Source organism: Protobothrops mucrosquamatus, unplaced genomic scaffold (genome assembly GCF_001527695.2).
Source record: "Protobothrops mucrosquamatus isolate PMUCROS unplaced genomic scaffold, P.Mucros_1.0 scaffold256, whole genome shotgun sequence".
NCBI lineage: Eukaryota > Metazoa > Chordata > Lepidosauria > Squamata > Viperidae > Protobothrops > Protobothrops mucrosquamatus.
The window spans coordinates 77,027-96,959 of record NW_015386603.1 but is presented as its reverse complement, the minus strand read 5'-3'; the positions used below and the strand labels follow the sequence as shown (position 1 = coordinate 96,959).

The following is a 19,933-nucleotide window of genomic DNA, read 5'->3' as shown; positions in this document are numbered from 1 at the left end:
GGGGCTCTCCCAAGTTAAATTTTGCTTTTCATTTAATTTGAAATTCTGTACCTGTGTTTCCTTCTGAGAAAGGCTACGGCATACCACGTCTATATCTTTGACAAGAAAATGTACAGACATATCCGTTATGTGTCTAAGTCAATCTGAAGAGGACTTTATCTTTTACCTGTATGTCCCATTTTCTACTAGCAAAAAGGTTCTGGAGCAAAGGTGAGGAAGTGAATGGTATTATGGCCCCAAAATACTTATACAAGTGTCACAAACTTGTGTAGCTAGCTGGACAATTGAACAAAGGCATCCACTGCTAGTGTAAAGCCATTATCAAATGTAATAGCTACTTCTGCCCTTAGACTGACAGTCAAATGATATGATCAATACTATGCAAATCTCTGTAATGATCTAGTTGAAATCCTTCAAAATTCCAGTGGATCCAAATTCCCCAACGCACACCAGAGGGAATAAATGGCATGATAACAATTTTTCACTGTGTACCACAGCCAATACTTTTGTTTTTGATGAATATTCTAGTTTATAAATGGACTCATTTCCTAACATCATGTCTGGGGAGGGGGGGAATAAACTACTCAAAGATTTCTAAACGAAACCAATATTTCCATGAACATTTTATAAAAGAGCATTGAAAACCTGGGGTGCCATCAAAACAATGATTGTTTGGAGGTGAATTAGTTAACATTTGGTTTGCAGGAAACTCCTGCTTTGCCTGTTGGAAGATATTCAAATAAGGAAGCTGCTTGCTGCCACACCTACCTCGCAAGAGAGCAGTCAGTCCTTTGACCTGTGATGAGAAAAATGAAAACAAAATATGTTTTTAAACAGAGGAAAAAAATATGAAGAAGGCATGTGAAAAAATGTGAAAGGGAACTGGAAGAAACTATTATGGGAGGGAGGGAGGGAGGCACAGTGGCTGATTCCCCTTCAGAACAGTCATTTTGATCAAGATGATCAGCAGCAACTTAGGAAATATGGATATGCTCCGAACTTGCTCTACCAGTTTTAGTGGAGATGTGGTAGAGTAAATAGGACAAATTACTACATATAAATAGGCAGCAAACATCACATTCACTCACATTGATGCTACCTAGCTGAATAATGAAAGGCAAGCAAACAACCAAGCTCAGAGAATATCAAAATCTCAATAGTTCAACCCCGAGCTACAAATATTCTCTCCTACTAGATCAGGAAAGGCACAAAACAGTTCTTAGCTGCCTGAGGACTTACCTTGCTCTTTAGACACTGACTTGCTATAGTTGGTAGAATGGTTAAAGTGTAATAAAAAGGCATGGCAGGAAGCATGACATTTCTTTCTCTATCTCAGCAAGAGATTACTATTTTTCAGAAATTGCTCAGAAAATGTACACAACATTCTCAGGTTTATTAGCATGGAATGTTCTGTCCAATCTGGTCATGCTGGCCGTGGATTAACTGATCTTTCATGCCAGACCTCTAGAGAGCTATACAAGGTACAATGCACCAGCACACTAGCTAGTTCAGAAGTCCATGGTTTTATTATTTCCTGTCTTTTTATTATTTTTTTAAAATCCACAAGTATTTCAAATGAGGAAAAAGACACCAAACAGCAATGCCTGGGGGCATTATGGGCAATATTTAAAAGGAGCTCAATTTACAGTAACAGAGAAGACATACATTATTGGACAGATAACAAAACTAAGATAGCTTTCTCTATTGGAATGGTATTGATTTATATCAGCAACAGTTTTTTCCCCAAGATCAGAAATGAAATGAATCAAGTATGGTTAATTATTAATCATGGACAATAAATAACACATTTTAAACAATCACTTTCCCACTCCCAGCAAAAAAATCTCAATTATTCAAAACAGTTCATATTTTATAATAACATTATACCAAACCAGAGTTTCTTACCATCTGCCCAATTTCCATTACAGAATATGAATATGTATATAGCTACATGGCTTTAACAACATCAAAAGGCTTTAGTATTAAATTAAATTAAATACAGGTAAAAGATAGGAAATAATTGTTCTATACCAAAAGACCTGCTACCGGTAGTATTTTCTATTAATGGAACCTGCCATGTCCAGAGTAAAATAATTTACAAGTCGGAAATAGAATGGGACAGAGAAAACAAATCAATACTGTTTTCCCCAAAGCTACTGTAGATAACCAGTTGTATTTTGCAGTCTGCCAAGCAATCTCTAACAAAGAAACAATGCCAAGGATTTCAAGCATGCAGTTTTTGGTCAGACAACATTTATCAATAGTGGTTAAGATTAACATCTAAACCCATTTCAATTTATAGCATTTTGCTTTGGATCTGAAAGCAATGTATTCTTCTAACATTCTTGCCCACCCAGATAACTGCATTTATCTCTTTTTAAATAGCTTAGATTCGGGACTGGGATCTTTGTGAGCAAAGTGAATTTCACAAAAGCATCATTAACTAACTACCAGAAAAAAGAGGTTTTCTGATTTTATGAAATCAGGCAAAGAATACCTTCAGTGTTTCTGATGCTCCCCCAGCAGGGAGTCAGTTAAAGGGGCAAGTAGGTTAAGAGAAGCGGTATGCTGGAATGCAGAAATCAGCAATGACTCAAGAATGTGGTTTGTCATAGGATCAGCTTGACTATTATATGGTGATACTCAAAGGGAGGGAAAATGCTCAAAGGAAATAACCTTTCTGACTTGTTTTACTTTACATGATAGCTGAATAATTTCCTTAACTGAAAAATCTAAAAAAAATTATGTATACTGCTTTGTTTGATTTCCAGTGGGATGAAGAATAACAATTTTGGTTATGCTTTTGGTTAAAAATAACAAATAATTTCATCCACATTCGTGTATTCAGGCCACAGAGCCCTTTCCCAGTCAGTTGCATTACTTCTTCTAGAGTTCTTCACAGTATGAAGAAATAAAAATGTCAAGTTTCTATAATAATTCCCCAAATATAAAATATATACTCAAGGCTACCTGTTCTTGGCCAGAGGAACCGAGCCATATGGCTTAGGAAGAGATTTTATAAGAATCAAAGAAAGTTCTGCAAAATATTGGTTCACTGCATATTGCAGTTTAAAATAAATTCTGTGGTTTACATTCTCACTCCAAAGATTTGAATCCTATAAGTGCAACACATATCAATATGAAGAGCTACTTTATTGTTTGGAGTTGATTCTTGCAGTTAAATTAAAAGTGAAAGCTATTCTGCCGACTTATTTAGATTCCCTATCCTTGCTCTTCCCAGATTCTGGAATGGATTTTTCATGGGTGCTCATATCCATAATTTCTGATGACATCTTTGATTTGGTCTCTGGCACCAGACAATTAATTCCAGCAATAACCACTGGCAATCCATTCATTTTATTAAAGTGCCAACAGGCTATATGCCTGCCAGAGTGCATTTTAATTCTACTTGAAAACACCTAGTTTTTATGTGTGACTAAAAAATCCACACAGACATGGGAAGCAACCTAGTTCAACAATAAAAGTGCTTCCCTAATGATAGAATATTTGCAGACCATGAGAAAAAAAAATGATTAATTGCAAGAATTAACCTAATTTGATTCTGCAGATATGCTGAAATGGGAGGGGAGTGGAGAGAAAATGGTTTCACTTAAACAAATAGATGTTGCACATTATTGGCTCATTAAGCACTTCCCTTTTGCCATTACTTAAGCAGCACTGCAGGGATGGAATAATAAATCCATAAAACATGACTTTGTCCACTTAGCATTGATAATCCAAGATTGTTATGCTCAGTCAGCTGCCTAATTTAGTAATTACAAAGGCTGGGCTGATGTAGTGACAAGCAATTCTCATGCTTACTTTCTCCCAGAGTCTTCTGCAGGAGGTCATGCTTGGCCTGGAGCTTGGTGATGAGATTTCTCCCTTCCAGATATTCCTTCAATTTCTAAAAGAATAAAGAAAGAAAAATATATTTGAAGAATTAAAATATATTTCTCAAATATTTGAGAGTAATAAACCAAGGAATCAGAAAGACTCAAAAAGAGTCAAAATTTTGCCAAGTTCCATTTGAAAACTATTTTGTGAGAAAGAATTTGGAACAAATCAACCACCAGGTTTGCTGTTTAATAACTAAAACCAATATAATTAAATGTTTTCAATCAGAGATCCCTTGATGGCACAGTAGTATAAGCAAACCTTCATGGATCAGATTAGAGATGGCAGTGTTCCTTCATGTAAGAACCAATCAACACTAGTAACCTTAATTTCTTTGCTTCATTGAATGATTTCATATTCTACTCTACGGCTTTTAAAATAGGATTAACAATATATTCAGACTAAGAATGGTAAAGTGTACATGTGTAAAATACAAAAATACTTGTATGCTGACTGAATTTCTTTTTTTTAACAAAGAGCTCCATGTAACTCAAATAAAACATGCAATGCTTTAAAAGAAACTACATATAATCCCTGGAATATCATATATCACATGGATATTTGAGGTTAAAAGCCCTCTCAGATCATTGAACATTCATCTAGTCCAGCATTCAATTAGGACTCAATTGTTTCTGGAGGAACATAAACTGTAGTTGCTATTCAATAATCAAAGATATGTTGCCCATAAATATGAGGTTGCCCCAAAAGAGCAGAGCTTCCAGTGTGACATTGCAACATTACTTTTGTCATATTGGTGAAAGTAGTGAGTTCCTGTGGATGCTGCTGGATCTGCCCTCTCTTTGCATTTTGTGTAATTTGTGTGATGATATTATTAACAAGTAACATAAATGGACGCAAGTGATTTTATGTACTTATTATATTTGTACACTGCCAAAATTTGCTGTTCAAACAGATAATACAACAATAAAAACGTAAAAGAACAAATTACAAGAAAAGAGAAACCAATTATGAATATAATAACCTCAGTCACCATTATTTTGACAGTTAATGAAACAGTTAATATGTAAAATATATTCATTTTAACAATTTATTGAAGGATGTCTGGGTTGACTATAGGGAGAGGCAGTTCCAGAAACTGAGGTCCATCACAGAGAAATGTTGCCTACAGTTTCCATCAATCTCACCTCTGATGCATATGGGATATTCATCACCACAGCTACGGCAAATATATTTGGTAGGTGTGTTATATGTAGAAAAGAAGGTCTTTAAGATATGTAGGACTTTAAAAACTAAAGCCAATACTTTAAATTGTAATATTGCGATAAATTAGTAAACTGCAAAATGAGAGTGAACATAAAGTTGTATGCATACATTAATACCACACCAGAATTTGTAAAGCACTGAAGATTTGGATATCCTCCAACTCATGGGAGATGGGAGGTTAGCTTGTTGAAAGGTTTTTCTCAATTGCTTTGTTTAGGTTTATCCTTGGCAACCACTGTATGCTTTTACCTTATTATTTTTAACATGTTGGTTTCCCAGAGTCGAATTTGTGAAATCCACAATGATATAAATTGATTTAATACATGCATACATACATTTAGGGCCCACTGGTCAAACTGAAATTTCAATTAATCCCCAAGTGAAAAGAATCTGACACAATCTCTGCATGTAGAAATAACACAGTATCTGTCAGTATTAAATAACAACTTCCTAATTTTGCTGTGTGAACAATTTACACAAATATCTAAATCAATGACCCCACCTCTTTTAGTACAATGAAAGTAAACTATCATTTGAATAAAATGTGACTCATGATGACAATGTGCACAAGTTTTCTTGGAAGCAACATATAGATTGCCACTTAATTTTTTTTTCAAAAAAAGGTTTACTTTTCCCCCCCAGTCTAGCCTGCAAATCTGTTTTTTCAGGTACCCAAGTACTAGACCGGTCCCATTTTACTTAGTTTATTCCCATTTTTATTTCAGAGTTCAAGGTATATACATGGAGGTTTTCTTTTATTTTATCCTTTCAACAACGGTCTTGTTAGATTGAGAAAAAATGATCAGTTTTTCTAAATAATTTTAATCCTTGGTAAGATCTTGAAGGTTTATAGTATTTAGATTATACTTTGCATGTATTCATTTGATTTACAGTATATACTAACTTTTATTCTAAGAGCTCAAAACAGCTTCCCAACAACAACAACTCTGTAAGTTACATTGGACTGAGAAAGCATGAGCAAGCTGAAAGTGGACCTAAACCTGGATGTCCCCAGATTTAAACCTACATCTTAACTATAATATAGAAATCTATACTGTGGTGACCACCTAAGACCATCTCTAAAAGGCCCCATAAAACTGGACTGGTTATAATAGAGGTGTCAAACTTGCAACGTCACGTGACGTGTTGCGACATATCACAACTTTTTTCCCATTGCCGGCAATGGAGTGGGCGCGGTTTCGCTATGATGCATCCAACCCGCGGGCCGGCAGTTTGATACCCCTGGGTTATAAGAACAAATAGGTTCATATGACTCATTTTAAATATTTGAAATTACTTTGCTGAACTTCAAGGTTACAGCTCTTTTCTTCTTACAATATGTATTAAAAAGTTATGTGAATTTCAAAAGAACATAAAAGCTTTATTCAAATACAGTGTTCTTGAAAAGCACTCAGCGGAAACGCCTTAATCTTCTTAACTGACACAGAGTTCATTAAATACCAGAGGTGTCTAAGTATCTATACTATTGACATTTTGATGTGTGTATTAGTATTAATTTAAATGTTTTATATTTCAGTGAACTGATTAATTACAGAATTACGGGTGATGGCTTTTCAAAGTTTAAATAAACAGGGTTAACCCCACTGCTTTAAAGTGCAAATCAGAGCAATTAGGTTTTTAAAAGGCAGTAGGAACACATTTTGAATGAAAAAAAAAACCCCGAAATTTTTATATTGTGTAATGCAAAATTAAATAACTCTCAAGATAAGGATAAATGAACACTAAAGCTATCTGCACTTCCCTGAGAGATTCAGGAAACAGTATGCCAAAGCAGTGATTGGAGCACCTTTCAGCACTGATATGTTCACAGTTCAGTGGCTTACTCCCTGCTGTCAGTCAAGACTCCATTAAAATAAATAACCACCTGATAATAAGGCAGGACAATTGCCTGCCTGGAGCCAATTTAAATTGAAAGTGATATTCTGAACCCTAAACTATTAGGTCATCTTATGAAGATATTTTTAAAAGTCCATAATGGACTCCTTTTATTCCAAGCACTTTGCTTCCAAATAATGCATAAACTTGATGCTGGTTTATAAGTAAATGTGGCCTGAGAAAAAATAAATCATACTTTGCCCCATTTTGGGAGAGCAACAAATTAAGATTCAAACCTAACTAGAAAGATAATGTTTTCTCATTCTTTCTTCACCCACAAAGGAAAACTATTATCTATTGCTGATTTCCAATCTAAGACGTTACGATCATATAATAATAATAATAATAATAATAATAATAATAATAATAATAATAATAATAATAATAATAATAATTAAAAAAAAAAGTTGGAAGGGACCATAGAGGTCATCTAGTCCAACCCCTTGCTCAGGCAGGAAATCTACCATTTCAGACAAATGGCTATCTAGTCTCTTCTTAAAAACTTCCAGTGTTGGAGCATTCACCGCTTCTGGAGGCACTGATAATAATCCACTGATTAATTGTGCTAACTGTCAGAAAATTTCTCCTTAGTTCTAGGTTGTTTCTCTTTTTAGTTAGTTTCCAGCCATTGTTTCTTGTCCTGCCTTCAGGTGCTTTGGAGAATAGCTTGACTCCCTCTTCTTTGTGGCAACCCCTGAGATATTGGAACACTGCTATCATGTCACCTCTCGTCCTTCTCTTCATTAGACTACTAGACCAGGGGTGTCAAACTGCCGGCCCGCGGGCCAGACGCGTCACGTGGAAGCCACGCCCACCCCATTGCCGGCAATGGCAAAACAGTGCCGATACGTTGCGTAAACGTGACCTCGCAAGTTTGACATGTCTGGACTAGACATACCCAAATCCAGCAACCGTTCCTTATATGTTTTAACTTCTAATCCTCTGATCATCTTTATTGCTCTTCTCTGTACTCTTTCTAGAGTCTCAACATCTTTTTTACATCGTGGTGACCAAATCTGATTGTAGCCACTGTCATTCGGAACCCAACACTTCTGTCCCTTTAAAATGTGACTGAACAATGTTTTAAAATGAAAAGGTCTATTATATTCACTTTGAAGGACAGGACAAGACAAGGAGTTGAAGCTGGTCAGCAGGAATTTTTGATTCTATAGCCAAAGACAGACATTTTATAAACAAGGGACAAAAAACAGAAACAAGGCTTGGAAATGAGTAACCAAATGGTTGTTGATTCAAAAAGGAAAATTGGCAAGATTCACACCTTAGGATTTGCAATATATAAAGGGTTGCAATGGAATGTGAGAATGACTTTGGAAGAGGGGGGGAAGGTGGGAGAGATGGTGCCTAAGGAACAATCAGATAAAAGGGGGAGGAGCCTACTACTAGGTAAGGTGCAGAGAAAGAAATTTAGATTCACCCAAATTATTTAGGCAATAAAAAGAGATGACGGGAGAGTTATGCTTTCAAACTTGCAAGATTCTGTTACTGTAGTCTTACAATAAAGTAGACTTCACTCATCTTTTTTTTCCCTGTTTGGTCTATCTGGGAGGTTGACAAGGCAGAATTCCTGGGTCTGGTTAGACAGCAAATTACCTGAATATATGGCTTCCTAATTCTCTGCAATAAATCTACTTACATAACATTTTAAGTCTGCTTTCTAATGTGGAGCAGGGAGGGAGCCTAACTGTCATTCCTGCTATGAAGCCTTGCAGTATGTTTTGCCTCTCTGGCCCCTGACTAGAGAAGGACAGTCTGACTCCACCCCAGAGATTAAGAAATGACTGCAGAATTTCTTGCAAACCTACAGACTATTATTTAATTATCAGTGGCCTTATTCCAGTATGAGAATGAAGTTGCAGTGCAAATGGACCAGTTAATTCAGACAATGAAACAAGGGGTAGAACATAATTTGCCACTATTATTACCTCAAGGCCTTCAGTTTCTGCTTTTGAAACCCTCCAATGCTTCCTGACTAGCATAATAGAAATCTACACAAATTTATTAACTTCCTCACTCACTGTGAGTTATATGTATCTCTCTAAGACTTGAGGATTTTCTAACCAATTGCCCTTGTATAGGATTTATAATCAATCTGATGACCAAAAAAAGCTGCAGAATGAACAGTTTGCTTTCTGAGATAGAATGCCCTGGATTTGGGCAACAATTTCATGACACTCTTTAGGACTAACATTTGACAATTCTATTAAACAGGTGACTACCAACTGTGAAATGTGCTGCCTACAACGCAAGAGATATTCTCAGTGTGGCAATACCTTAAGGACTTTGGCTGCATTAATACACAATCTGTTTGAGGTTGATGGAAGACTTGTATAGGAGGGAGAGGAAGACTCCACTAATCTCTTTCGTTCTTATCTTCCTCCCTTCCACCCTGACTTCAGAATCTTCAGAAGCAGAAGCAGTTTAGCAAAGCTGTATTTTCTGCCATGAAAACCTGTACCAATACTTGAGCCCTCATCTGCTAAATATCCTACTTGTAAAGGAAGGGGATACTTTGCAAGCAGGTGCCCAGATTGCTCCAAATCTAATCTAAAAGCCAAGCCTAGTCTTTAAGTATTCACAGGCCTGAGCTTCAGGAATTAATTAAACCTACCAAGAGCATATTTGCCTTCAGTAGAGGACTCTGTGAAAGTTGCCAGTGGCACCAGACTGGCACTGCTATTAGGACATGCAGTTTTATTTCTGAGCCCTTCTAGATACTGTAAGTAGCATTACAGGATTCAGTCACTTAATCATTCCTGTAATGCTACTGACCTAGAAGGGGTCAGAAATAAAACTGCATGTCCTAATAGCAGTGCCAGTCTGGTGCCACTGGCAACTTTCACAGAGTCCTCTATTGAAGGCAAATATGCTCTTGGTAGGTTTAATTAATTCCTGAAGCTCAGGCCTATGAATACTTAAAGATGTCAGTTGATGTAACAATGAAAGGATGGACATAACACCTTTTAATCCTTCCCAACTGGATGGAGGAGAAGGCATGTTCAGGTCCAAAGGAAGAGAAGACGGAGGGGGTAATATAAGGATTGATGTTACTGTGGCAAGATTCCCAAAGCCCTCCCCCCCCCCAAAAAAAACCCACATTTTGTAAACTAGGGACAAACATCAGAAATCTTCAAGCTGAGAAACAAGTAGCCAAATGGCCATTGCCTCAAAAAGATAGAAGAAAGAGAGACAGGATATAAACCTTAAGATTAGCATATATACAGGGTGGGGTTCTTGGTTATTAATAGATGGTTCTTCTTATTTCTCTACAATGAATTAACTTTCTTGAGTTTGCTTGGGAATTAGGAATAGGAAGACCATCTAAGAGCTGTACCCTGTATGAAGTGTGACAATAATGGACTGTAACACTGTCTCCCTGCTGCAGTATTACAGATAAAATTACATATGAACCTAGGCATTAAAATGCTGATACAGGAGATGACCAAATTGAGATGTATACCATTTATTCAAAATGTACCGGATGAAGCATTAATCTCAATTGTTGGATGCCAATTTGATATCAATTACATTTTATGTTCTCCTTATGCCGGTATATGCAAGCAACATTTTGAAATATGTATTTTGAACTCCAAATGATAACAATGCTAATCCAGCTACAACCTGTTCAAAGTCAAATAAAAGGACTTTAAATTATACTGCGGTTTATCTGCTAGCAAGTTCTCTGATTAAAAAAATGTGTCATCCTATACCATGGGAATCTTGCAGTGGTCTTCCTCTATAACTGCAGAGCTATGAATATCATCCTCCTACTTTGGTATTCACTTGTAGGAAGCAGCTGTCAGGAAGAATAAATAATAGGTTAATGTGTAAACCAATGTAGGTCTTCCTGCTGGGCTTTTAAAACTAAATGGAAATACTGCCTTACGTCCCATATTCCTCTCACTTTGGTTTACAAATATATATACATAACATATATTTCTGGAATCAAGAAAGCCACTTCCTTTTTTTTAAAAAAAGCAACATGAGCACTACAATAGGTATTCTGCTTCAGCAGAGATATTCCCAGAATGCAATGGGAGAAGACTAGAGTATCACAAAACTGCGCTGTTGTCAGTGAGTAAACAAGGGAGAGATAATTGCATGCTGATAAAAAGCAGCATGGCACTGATTACAGTCATGGTTACAAATACCGGTAGTACCATACATTTTGTGGCTCTCATGAAGACTAACAAAATAAATTAAATTTGTTAATTAATGTATTAGTTATTTCAAATTCTTTAAAATATTTTCCATTTATTTCATTTTATTTTCTTCATTATTCTGTAAGAATATTGAATAAAGGTTTGGTGCATACTGCTTTTTAAAAAAAACTTTTATTAAGGTTTATTATAGCATAAAATACAATGAAAATGCAGATTAAATAAAGGGACTATGCAGAATGAAGAATAAAGGACAGAAGGAAAGAAGGGTAGACTTCTGACTCTTTCCAACATACCATACTAATACAATTATGACCTCATTTTTTACAGTACCTATAATTATTAAAAGCCAGTTCTATAAGTACACAATCATTAAATCTTCAGACTAAATTCTGAATTTCATTTTTTTCTATTTCAAACATAAAAATCAGAAGCAATATCCCAACAGAAACAAGACCAAATAATATCTCTATTTAAAACAGTTTATATCACCAAAAATCCATTTTTTTCTTTTTTCCCTCTCTTGTCGGAAGTGATATGGTGCCATCTTGAATAGCTACTATTAAAGTATAAAGAAAGAAATACTCTTCTTTGTCCCTTATACTTAAAAGCTGAGGTTGCTTACATTATGCAGTTTCAAAGAACCGCCATTTCAGATTCATTTATAAATATATATTTTATGCTACTTCAATTGGCAAGCTTACTTCTGTTAATACATCTGAACATTATAGAGTTCAGATGATTAAAATAGTTTTTAAAAGGTCTCTTAAAATCCAACAGTAACTGTAACTATCCAACAGTAACTGTAACTATCTCCCTCATAATCAATATTCAACATATGATGCTGACTGCATGAGGAGATCTAAGTCACACGTTGGAAAATATTGCTGCAGCTGCATGTTAAAACAGATCCCAATCTCATACATCTAGAAATAAACCCTGCCGGCTTCAAAAAGAAACCTAAGTCGCAAGTACATCTGTTTTGGATTATATCTTAAACTTGGAATTCACAATATAGACTCATTACTAGAAACATTAATGCAAACCAAATTAAGAAGATATGTATTTCCAAGATGGCAGATGCTATACTTTGGTTTATTTATTAAACTTGCTTATAATGCCTCAATCTAATAATTCTAGGCAATATGCACAATACATTATCAAAAATAATATGATAACCATCTTAGCTGCCATACTCTGCACCAATCATAGCCCTCAAGGCATCTTCAAAGGCATTCCCATATAGTTTATTGCAGAGCGATCCTATCCAGAATGTCAACTGAAAACAATGTTTCAAGGGGTGAAGATACAAGGGCAATTCAGAAATAAACCTCCGTTTGGTTATCAATGATGGACACTCACAGATACAAACTTGTATTATACACATTAGACAACTGAATAGCAGCTCCACAGTGCAGGAATTTAGTCTGAGTTTTCTTTGTTCCCTGTGAACTCCTGACACCAATTCAAAACCTCACAGCATCTCTGGTCTGGCTGGGGGTTATGATATACAGCTGAGTATCATGAACACACTGATGATACTTTATCCCAAAACAACAGCTTACCTTTCTTAGAGGCTTAGTTTATATAGATATTAAATAACACCAGAAAGAGAACTGAGCCCTGTAGTTCTCCACGATGAAGTATTTCCCCCATGACTACAGACTGGAATTTGGATAAAAGTGGGCCCACCATAAAATCTGCTTCTAACCCCAGATGGGTTATTCAAAAGAATATCATGATTGTGTTAAGTGCTACTGAGAGTTTAACAGGAATAGGAGAGACATATTTTCCCAATCCAGAACCTGCTGAAGTTCAGCCACCAGAGTGACCAATCCTGTTTCAGAGGACTCAGGTACTTTTATTCTTTCTGTATTCCTCTACATATAATTCCTCATAAATTCCTCAACAAATCTTCCCAAAAAGGAGCAACTGAATATTAGGTGGAAGCCCCAGAGACAGCTAAGCAGAGGGCATATCAGCACCTCTTTCGAGAATGATGGCATTCCATCCTCTCAGACAGTAATCAGTTACTTCTCAAATCCAACTAGGTACCCTTCAGCCACTCAAAAAGTGCTAGGCTGAACATGGCTCCAGGCCAGAGTTTATACTTATTTATTTAGCCTATTCATTATGAAAGCTAGGAATCTATAATGTTATTACACGGTAGATGTTTGGCTGGCTAAGATTGCTAGTTCATTCAGCTCATGCTCACGCGCTATCCAGGGTGCACCACAATGGGTAAACTAGCTCTGCACACAAAGCAGTTAATGATGTTCTGTGGAAGTGTTGGAGTCATCTGGGGATTTTTCTCCACCATTTTTGCACCGCATTCAGGTTGATCTGGCACTGCTTGGTTGGCAGAAGCTGAAGCGAGTGAGGGAGCTCACTCTATCACACGATGCTAGGGCTTGAACTGCTGGAATGCAGACAGCCAATCTTCTCTGGCCAACACATCCAGCATTTCTAAGCTGCTGAGCCACCGTGCCTCTTGCAAAGTTTATACTATACAGGGTTTTATTAATTTCTTCAGATTCTATGAGCTAAAAAGAATATTAGCTGATATTAGAAGATGTTGCTCTTGTTACCTGGCATTGTTCTATCAAATGACATCTAATTCTGAGCAAATATTAGTGACTATCTGTGAAGAAACATGAAAAAGCATCACAACTGCTCTGCAGGTGTCTTGTCTTCACATCTGTCCTCAAATCATCAGGAATCAACAGGAAACCAAAGTAGCATAGAATATACATGTGTTGATATTTTATTACCATTATGTAAGCTGAAACTCAAGCATATATCAGTGCTTGGTTGTGTTTGTTTATAGTTTTCAATATTGTATTTTATTTATTAATATAAAAATTATTAAATTTGTTTGCCACCTATCTCGCTATAATTTTACTTCATTTCTTGCATTTCCTTGGAGGACTAATGACCCAGTTGGTATTCTTGAGTAGAAAGTAGCCTGTAAGAAAAAGATCACTGGTTGCCTCCATAGTCATTGGGCAATACCCAAAGTGCCCTCTAGAAAACCTCAGGATCCATTAAGCTTTGGGGTGAATCATCCTAAAAGATCTATTGCCCCAAGGGGTCCTGTTTGCTCATGATCTGTCATTCAATAAAGATGATTCTGAGCTTCAAACGACATTTTGAAATACTAAAAGCATTCTAAGCCCTCTAATTCTGACAGATTCCCCAAAGCATAGAAAAATTGATAATGGGCCAGATCAGCTAATCCGATGAGCTGACAGAACAGGCTTGTATAATGTAATACCTTTCTTCTTCAGACCTAACATAAAATCCCCCAGGAACACTGCAAACCTAGGTAGACTGTCTTTTACCTTGCTCACAAAAGTGTATCATATTAAAATACACAGTAATGTAATAGTTCATGTTCTTGTTTCCTTGCATTTATTTTCTCCCACCATTAATGCTCAGTCACAACTATTTTCAGGTTGTATAAATCATATGATACTTTTAACTAAAGCCTGAAATTCATATTAAGGGTACCTGTAAGCTGGAAGATCATATGGAAGTTTATTTATCCTGGATATATGAATATGACATGATTAATGGCATATCCATTTCCTAGAGGCAGAAGGTTAATGTCACTGCCACTGGTTGAGAGCAAGAATAGTTATACAATGTGAAGAAAAAAAATGCACTGATAAATTCATATTTATTTGAAAAGGATTGAGTTTTTCCTAAAAACAACAACATGGAAGCTCATTTAATAACCATTGACACTCAGGAGACCTCAACTGCTTGTTAATTGAATCAATCCTTTTTTTTGTGTTACATTCATCTTCCGTTCAAACCTTTTAATTTAATAAGGCTTTTGAAGTATTTTTATTTCTTATCTAAAAGAATGATATACTCTCTGATAAATCTATTACTAAACCAAATCCAGGATAAACCACTTTATCTACTTAAGTAATTTGCAGAGTAGGCAGCACTTTTTAAAAGTCCCATGATCCCTATAAGAGGACCATAGCAATTTAAAACATGCAGCCACAAAGCAATGAAGCAAAGCTTCTTTACATATGTGCCAATTCACATGGGGCCACATTCCACCAGTTGGCTGTTTGGGGGGAAATTAAGAAGGGAGATGAAGCAAGTCCAAATAATAGGCCACAGGCCACATCACAGAGGCAACAACTGAGGGAGTGTCAGTTTCTGTCTTGCTGACTGGTTGAAATGTATACAAGAAATGAAACATATCAAGGATTAGAAGCTGTGTATCCGGAATGAATAAGCAGAATGACAAGATTGATACTGACAGTATTCTAATCACACTCTGTTCTCAAATGAAGGTTTTCCTAATGTTATCTTCAGAGTTTCAACCCAACATCAGCTGCTCCTTAAAAGATGGTTGTAAATTGATCAATTATTTCCAAGGATCCTTTCCTAGGGACAGAGCACTTCTGCCTCTCTCTGAATCTTGAGACGTGAGCATTCTCAGGGATTTAGTCAGGGCTTTATTTCCTCATAGAACGCCCAGAACGGAGTTCCGGCACCTTTTTTGGATGGAACCTTGTAGGGTAGCAAGGCAGGTTGTATGACGTGTGTGAGTTCCAGCACCTTTTTTTTTTTTTTTAACAAAAAAAGCACTGGATTTAGTTAATATTTGGCTGCCTCAATCCAAGTTGTCTTAGAAGATGGGCCCAGCACAGACTCCCCTGCAGGTTTTGAGTTTTGCGCTTGCGGAACTCTACCCTGTCTTTGAATGTAGACAATTCCAGTGGAATACGATAAATAGACACACATTTTCTTTAGTAAACATCCAGTCATTCAGAACTTTAAGTACAGAATTAAGAAGAAATGTTTCCATTATACTCAGCTGCATGTGCATTTTTTTTTCTAGAAGTCTGCTGATGATTGCTTTCATTTGCTCTGTTGTACTATCTAAATTAGGCATGGAATTTTACCAGTTTTTAGTAAAGTTTTAAGAAAATATGTATCAAAATAATCTTTGAATATATTTAAAAATAATATTGATTTCAGCAAAATTGGAAAATTCAGTATTACCAGCTGTAGATTTTTTTTCTCACCAGCCAAATTCATTTGACTGAACTTTGAATATATTCCATCTCTAAAATATTACTGCTTTAACACATGAAAGATGATGAAAATTCAGGGCTCTTACTGTGAAGTAGAACTGTTCAGTCTCCTGTTGATTGGCCCGTCTCTTGGCAATGCTTGGCTTACTCATGAAGGTTTCAGAAACTGTGGATTTTACAGACTCCATAGAATTGCTATACTGGAAGCAATCGGATACATCAAAATCTTCAATAGTGACAATATCTTGAATAGTCTGTAGTGTGGCTTCCATTGTTTTTTTAACCTGGCATAGAAAATGAAGGAAAAAAAATAAAAAGTGAGGCTGAAGCATAACTAATCATATATTAGATACTGTTTCAATATAAAGACCTTTTGTAGAGATGCTGAGAAAGAACAAATCTAATTATGTACCTGATATACCATGAGAGGGATCATGTCCTATTTCTAGGACATGATTTCTAGATCTAGAGCAACTCCTTTTTAAGTGGAATTTCAATACACCATCTTTAGGGCAGGTGACATGTGCCTAACCCCAAAGAAGCACCGGCAATCTCCTGCTTCCAGTCACTTGTGCCTGACTTCACTGCCCACAGAAGACAAGAAAGATTGAATTAAACAGGTTGTTTAATTGTTGGTTTAGTATTACTCTTGATATTAATGTCTGCTTATCTGGGTATTGATTGTGGGCAAGTAGATGTTATGATCTTTCAGCTTTTTAATTTTCTCTTTTGAATGTATGTTGATGTTGTTTGTCTCTGTGTGCCTGTTGATGGCTGATTTGTCTGAGTACCAGGCTTCTAGTGTATTTGGACTTAACTTGGTCTAGGATGCTCACAGTTTCACATCTGAAACTATGGCTGTGTCTATCCATGTGCTGTATAATTAAGGACTTTTCATGATGACCTTTGACTGCTAGTTGGTGTTGCTTGTTTTAAAAAAGTAAGGTGGTATTAAAGCATTTTTTATATGTGATTTAGATGTTCTAGGTCCTGGTGTCAACCTTTTGGCTTGCCTGAGCTGTATTGATTGAAGAGGAAATTTCTTGGGCTGCATATAAAATATTTAATATAGTTAATGTATATAAATCACATAATAATATTATAATTTTGAGATCTTGTGGGACTGCATGATTAGCTATCCAGGGCCACATGTGGCCTGTTGGCCACAGGTTGGACATACCTGTTTTAGATGTTTAGGTGGGCAAGGACCTCATAGCTAAACTACATCTACTCTAACTTCATATAGTCCTCTCTAACACTGGAAGATCTTTCCCTGCCCACCAATGTGGATGTTGGTCCACTGATATCCAACCCAGAATGGGTACTAAATACATCCTGTCAGGCTTTAGGCTAAATGTCATGGGGAAAAAAGGAATATGGAGATGTATCAATGAAAAGAGGGAAATTCTTATCAGCGATGTGGAGTTTCGGTTCCTACCTCTTCGTTTTCAATCTTCAGAGTGGATAGCCTAGATTGCAGCTGCTGACATCTTTGTACCAACTCACTCTGCACTGGTTGCTGGGCACAAAGCTGGAATACCTAGAAAAGAATAGGCTGTTTTTCAACTTTTCAGATACTTGCTTCTAGTTTTTCACTTTTGTTAAAACTTATAATCAGGTATGAGATATCTACACTGGGCCATAGAACAAAGGATTGCTAAACAAACCAGGAAACAAATTATTTTTAATTCAAATTCAATAAACAATTGCCTGGATGTTCACAACTAGTCATACACCACAGTTTACCTTATACAATGGTTAGGCTCACACACTGGAGTAAACCAAAAGGGGAGTGGACGGAGGGGAGATAAGTGTGTGGGGAGAGTTCAAGAAAAGGGAGTCCCTTCCCTTACAGAGGTTTGTGGCTAGAATGGACCAAACCAGGAATGACCTTGGTTCATTCCTTGCCTAATGATCAGTGGGATTCAGTTAATTGTGGCAATGGGGACTTGCCATTGCAGAAACAATGCAGTCAGGTGACATTGCGCTTTATGACTACACCGCTTAGTGACAGAAAGTTTGGTCCCAATTACTGTTGTTAACCAAGGGCTACCTGTATATATACGGAAATGTCCCCAGTGAATATGGAATAGGTGTTTGTTTGGAAACTGGAAGAGCACTGCATCACAATGAGCACAGCTAGGTTAATTGGACTTATAGCATGCATTCAGTACTTAAGGATTGTTCATATTGCTGTAGAATCCTTGGCCAATCATGATTATAGTTTTTTCTGTTTCTTATACAGACTTTTTAATTATGTCTGGAGTGAAGTTTGCAATGAAAACAGAAAATGGGAAAAAAACTAACCATGTCACCCATGTGGGGCTGAAACTCAAACTTCATGGGTGGGCAGAAGACACTGTTACACATTTCCATCAGACGCTGCTTGTCACTGTTGGCATCCAGATTTTCAACGGCATTCTCAATGGCATCCAGGCCTTCGTGCTTTGATTGTTCTAGATTCAGCTCTGCTGATAGGAATGTTCTAAGTGCCCTACCAAGGCTGGCATGATATCCTAAGTCACAGCACTGCTGAAAAAAAAATAGGAAAGTAAAACTCAAAATGTTGAAAGAAAATTTATAAATGATACAATATACAGATAAATAAAATAGACAAATATTCATCTCAAAAGATTTATTGTTTTCTGGAAATCAATGGTGTTGACACCAAAACATACATTTATTTAATCATGCTTTAAAAAAAAAAAGGTGCAGGAACTCACACATTTCATACAACTTGCCTTGCCTACCCTACAAGGTTCCATCCAAAAAAGGTGCCAGAACTCCGTTCTGGGCATTTTATGACAAAAAAAAGCCCTGTATTTAATAAATATAGAGGTTTCCCAGGTTGTAGGAGACCTGATTTATATAAATTCAACTTTACACAAATGTTTTTATAAGCCACATTTAAGGTGAGAAAAAAAGTGTTACACTGGCAGTGCAAAGTAGTACAGCTTACAGTTGAATATCTTATTTACACAGTTTGAATTTGTAAAGCTTTCCATAACTGATCAGATATGAAACTTAGGAAGGATGTGTAATAAATGCTTTCCCTTTTTTTTAAAAAAAATGCATCACATAAACAATTTGTATTGTGCCAGACTAGGTCAATCAATTGCTTAAATTGAAAACATAGATTTATATAGCAATTTGTTTTAGATGGTGGAATTATAAAACACAGTTCAATCTGATATAACAGAATCTCCTGCTTCAGACTGATTTATCCACTGATCCAGCCCACAATAACTTATCCTCTTAGATCTATATTCAGTCTTATGAACTGGGACCATTCTCTGCTCTTCCGCTCCCAGTCTCTCACCTCTGGTATTGTATGGTATTATATGAATAAATGATGTGGGCAGGGTATCAAAATAAATTTATTTTATCACATGAGCATGTGGTACTTGCTCATGCTGGCTAACTGGGTCTATGAAAGAGTACAGAGAAGAGCAACAAAGATGATTAGGGGACTGGAGGCGAAAACATATAAGGAACGGTTGCTGGAATTGGGTATGTCTAGTTTAACGAAGAGAAGGACGAGGGGGGACATGATAGCAGTGTTCCAATATCTCAGGGGCTGCCACAAAGAAGAGGGAGTCAAGCTATTTTCCAAAGTGCCTGAAGGCAGGACAAGAAGCAACGGGTGGAAACTAACCAAAGAGAGAAGCAACCTAGAAC

General features: G+C 36.5%; 1 protein-coding gene across 2 annotated transcripts in view; it reads right to left on the bottom strand.

The window, feature by feature from the left end:
- The window catches only part of SRGAP2 (SLIT-ROBO Rho GTPase activating protein 2), a 99,181-nt gene that overhangs the window by 35,554 nt on the left and 43,694 nt on the right, over positions 1-19,933 (bottom strand). The window contains exons 5-9 of one of the 2 annotated variants that reach the window (XM_015814477.2): positions 18,563-18,787; positions 17,694-17,795; positions 16,342-16,539; positions 3,823-3,907; positions 769-796 (exon numbers count right to left, since the gene is read on the bottom strand). In XM_015814477.2, the coding sequence (XP_015669963.2) occupies positions 769-796; positions 3,823-3,907; positions 16,342-16,539; positions 17,694-17,795; positions 18,563-18,787 (638 nt within the window). The remainder of the gene's footprint in view (positions 1-768; positions 797-3,822; positions 3,908-16,341; positions 16,540-17,693; positions 17,796-18,562; positions 18,788-19,933) is intronic. The other variant, XM_015814478.2, reaches the window with a different exon arrangement.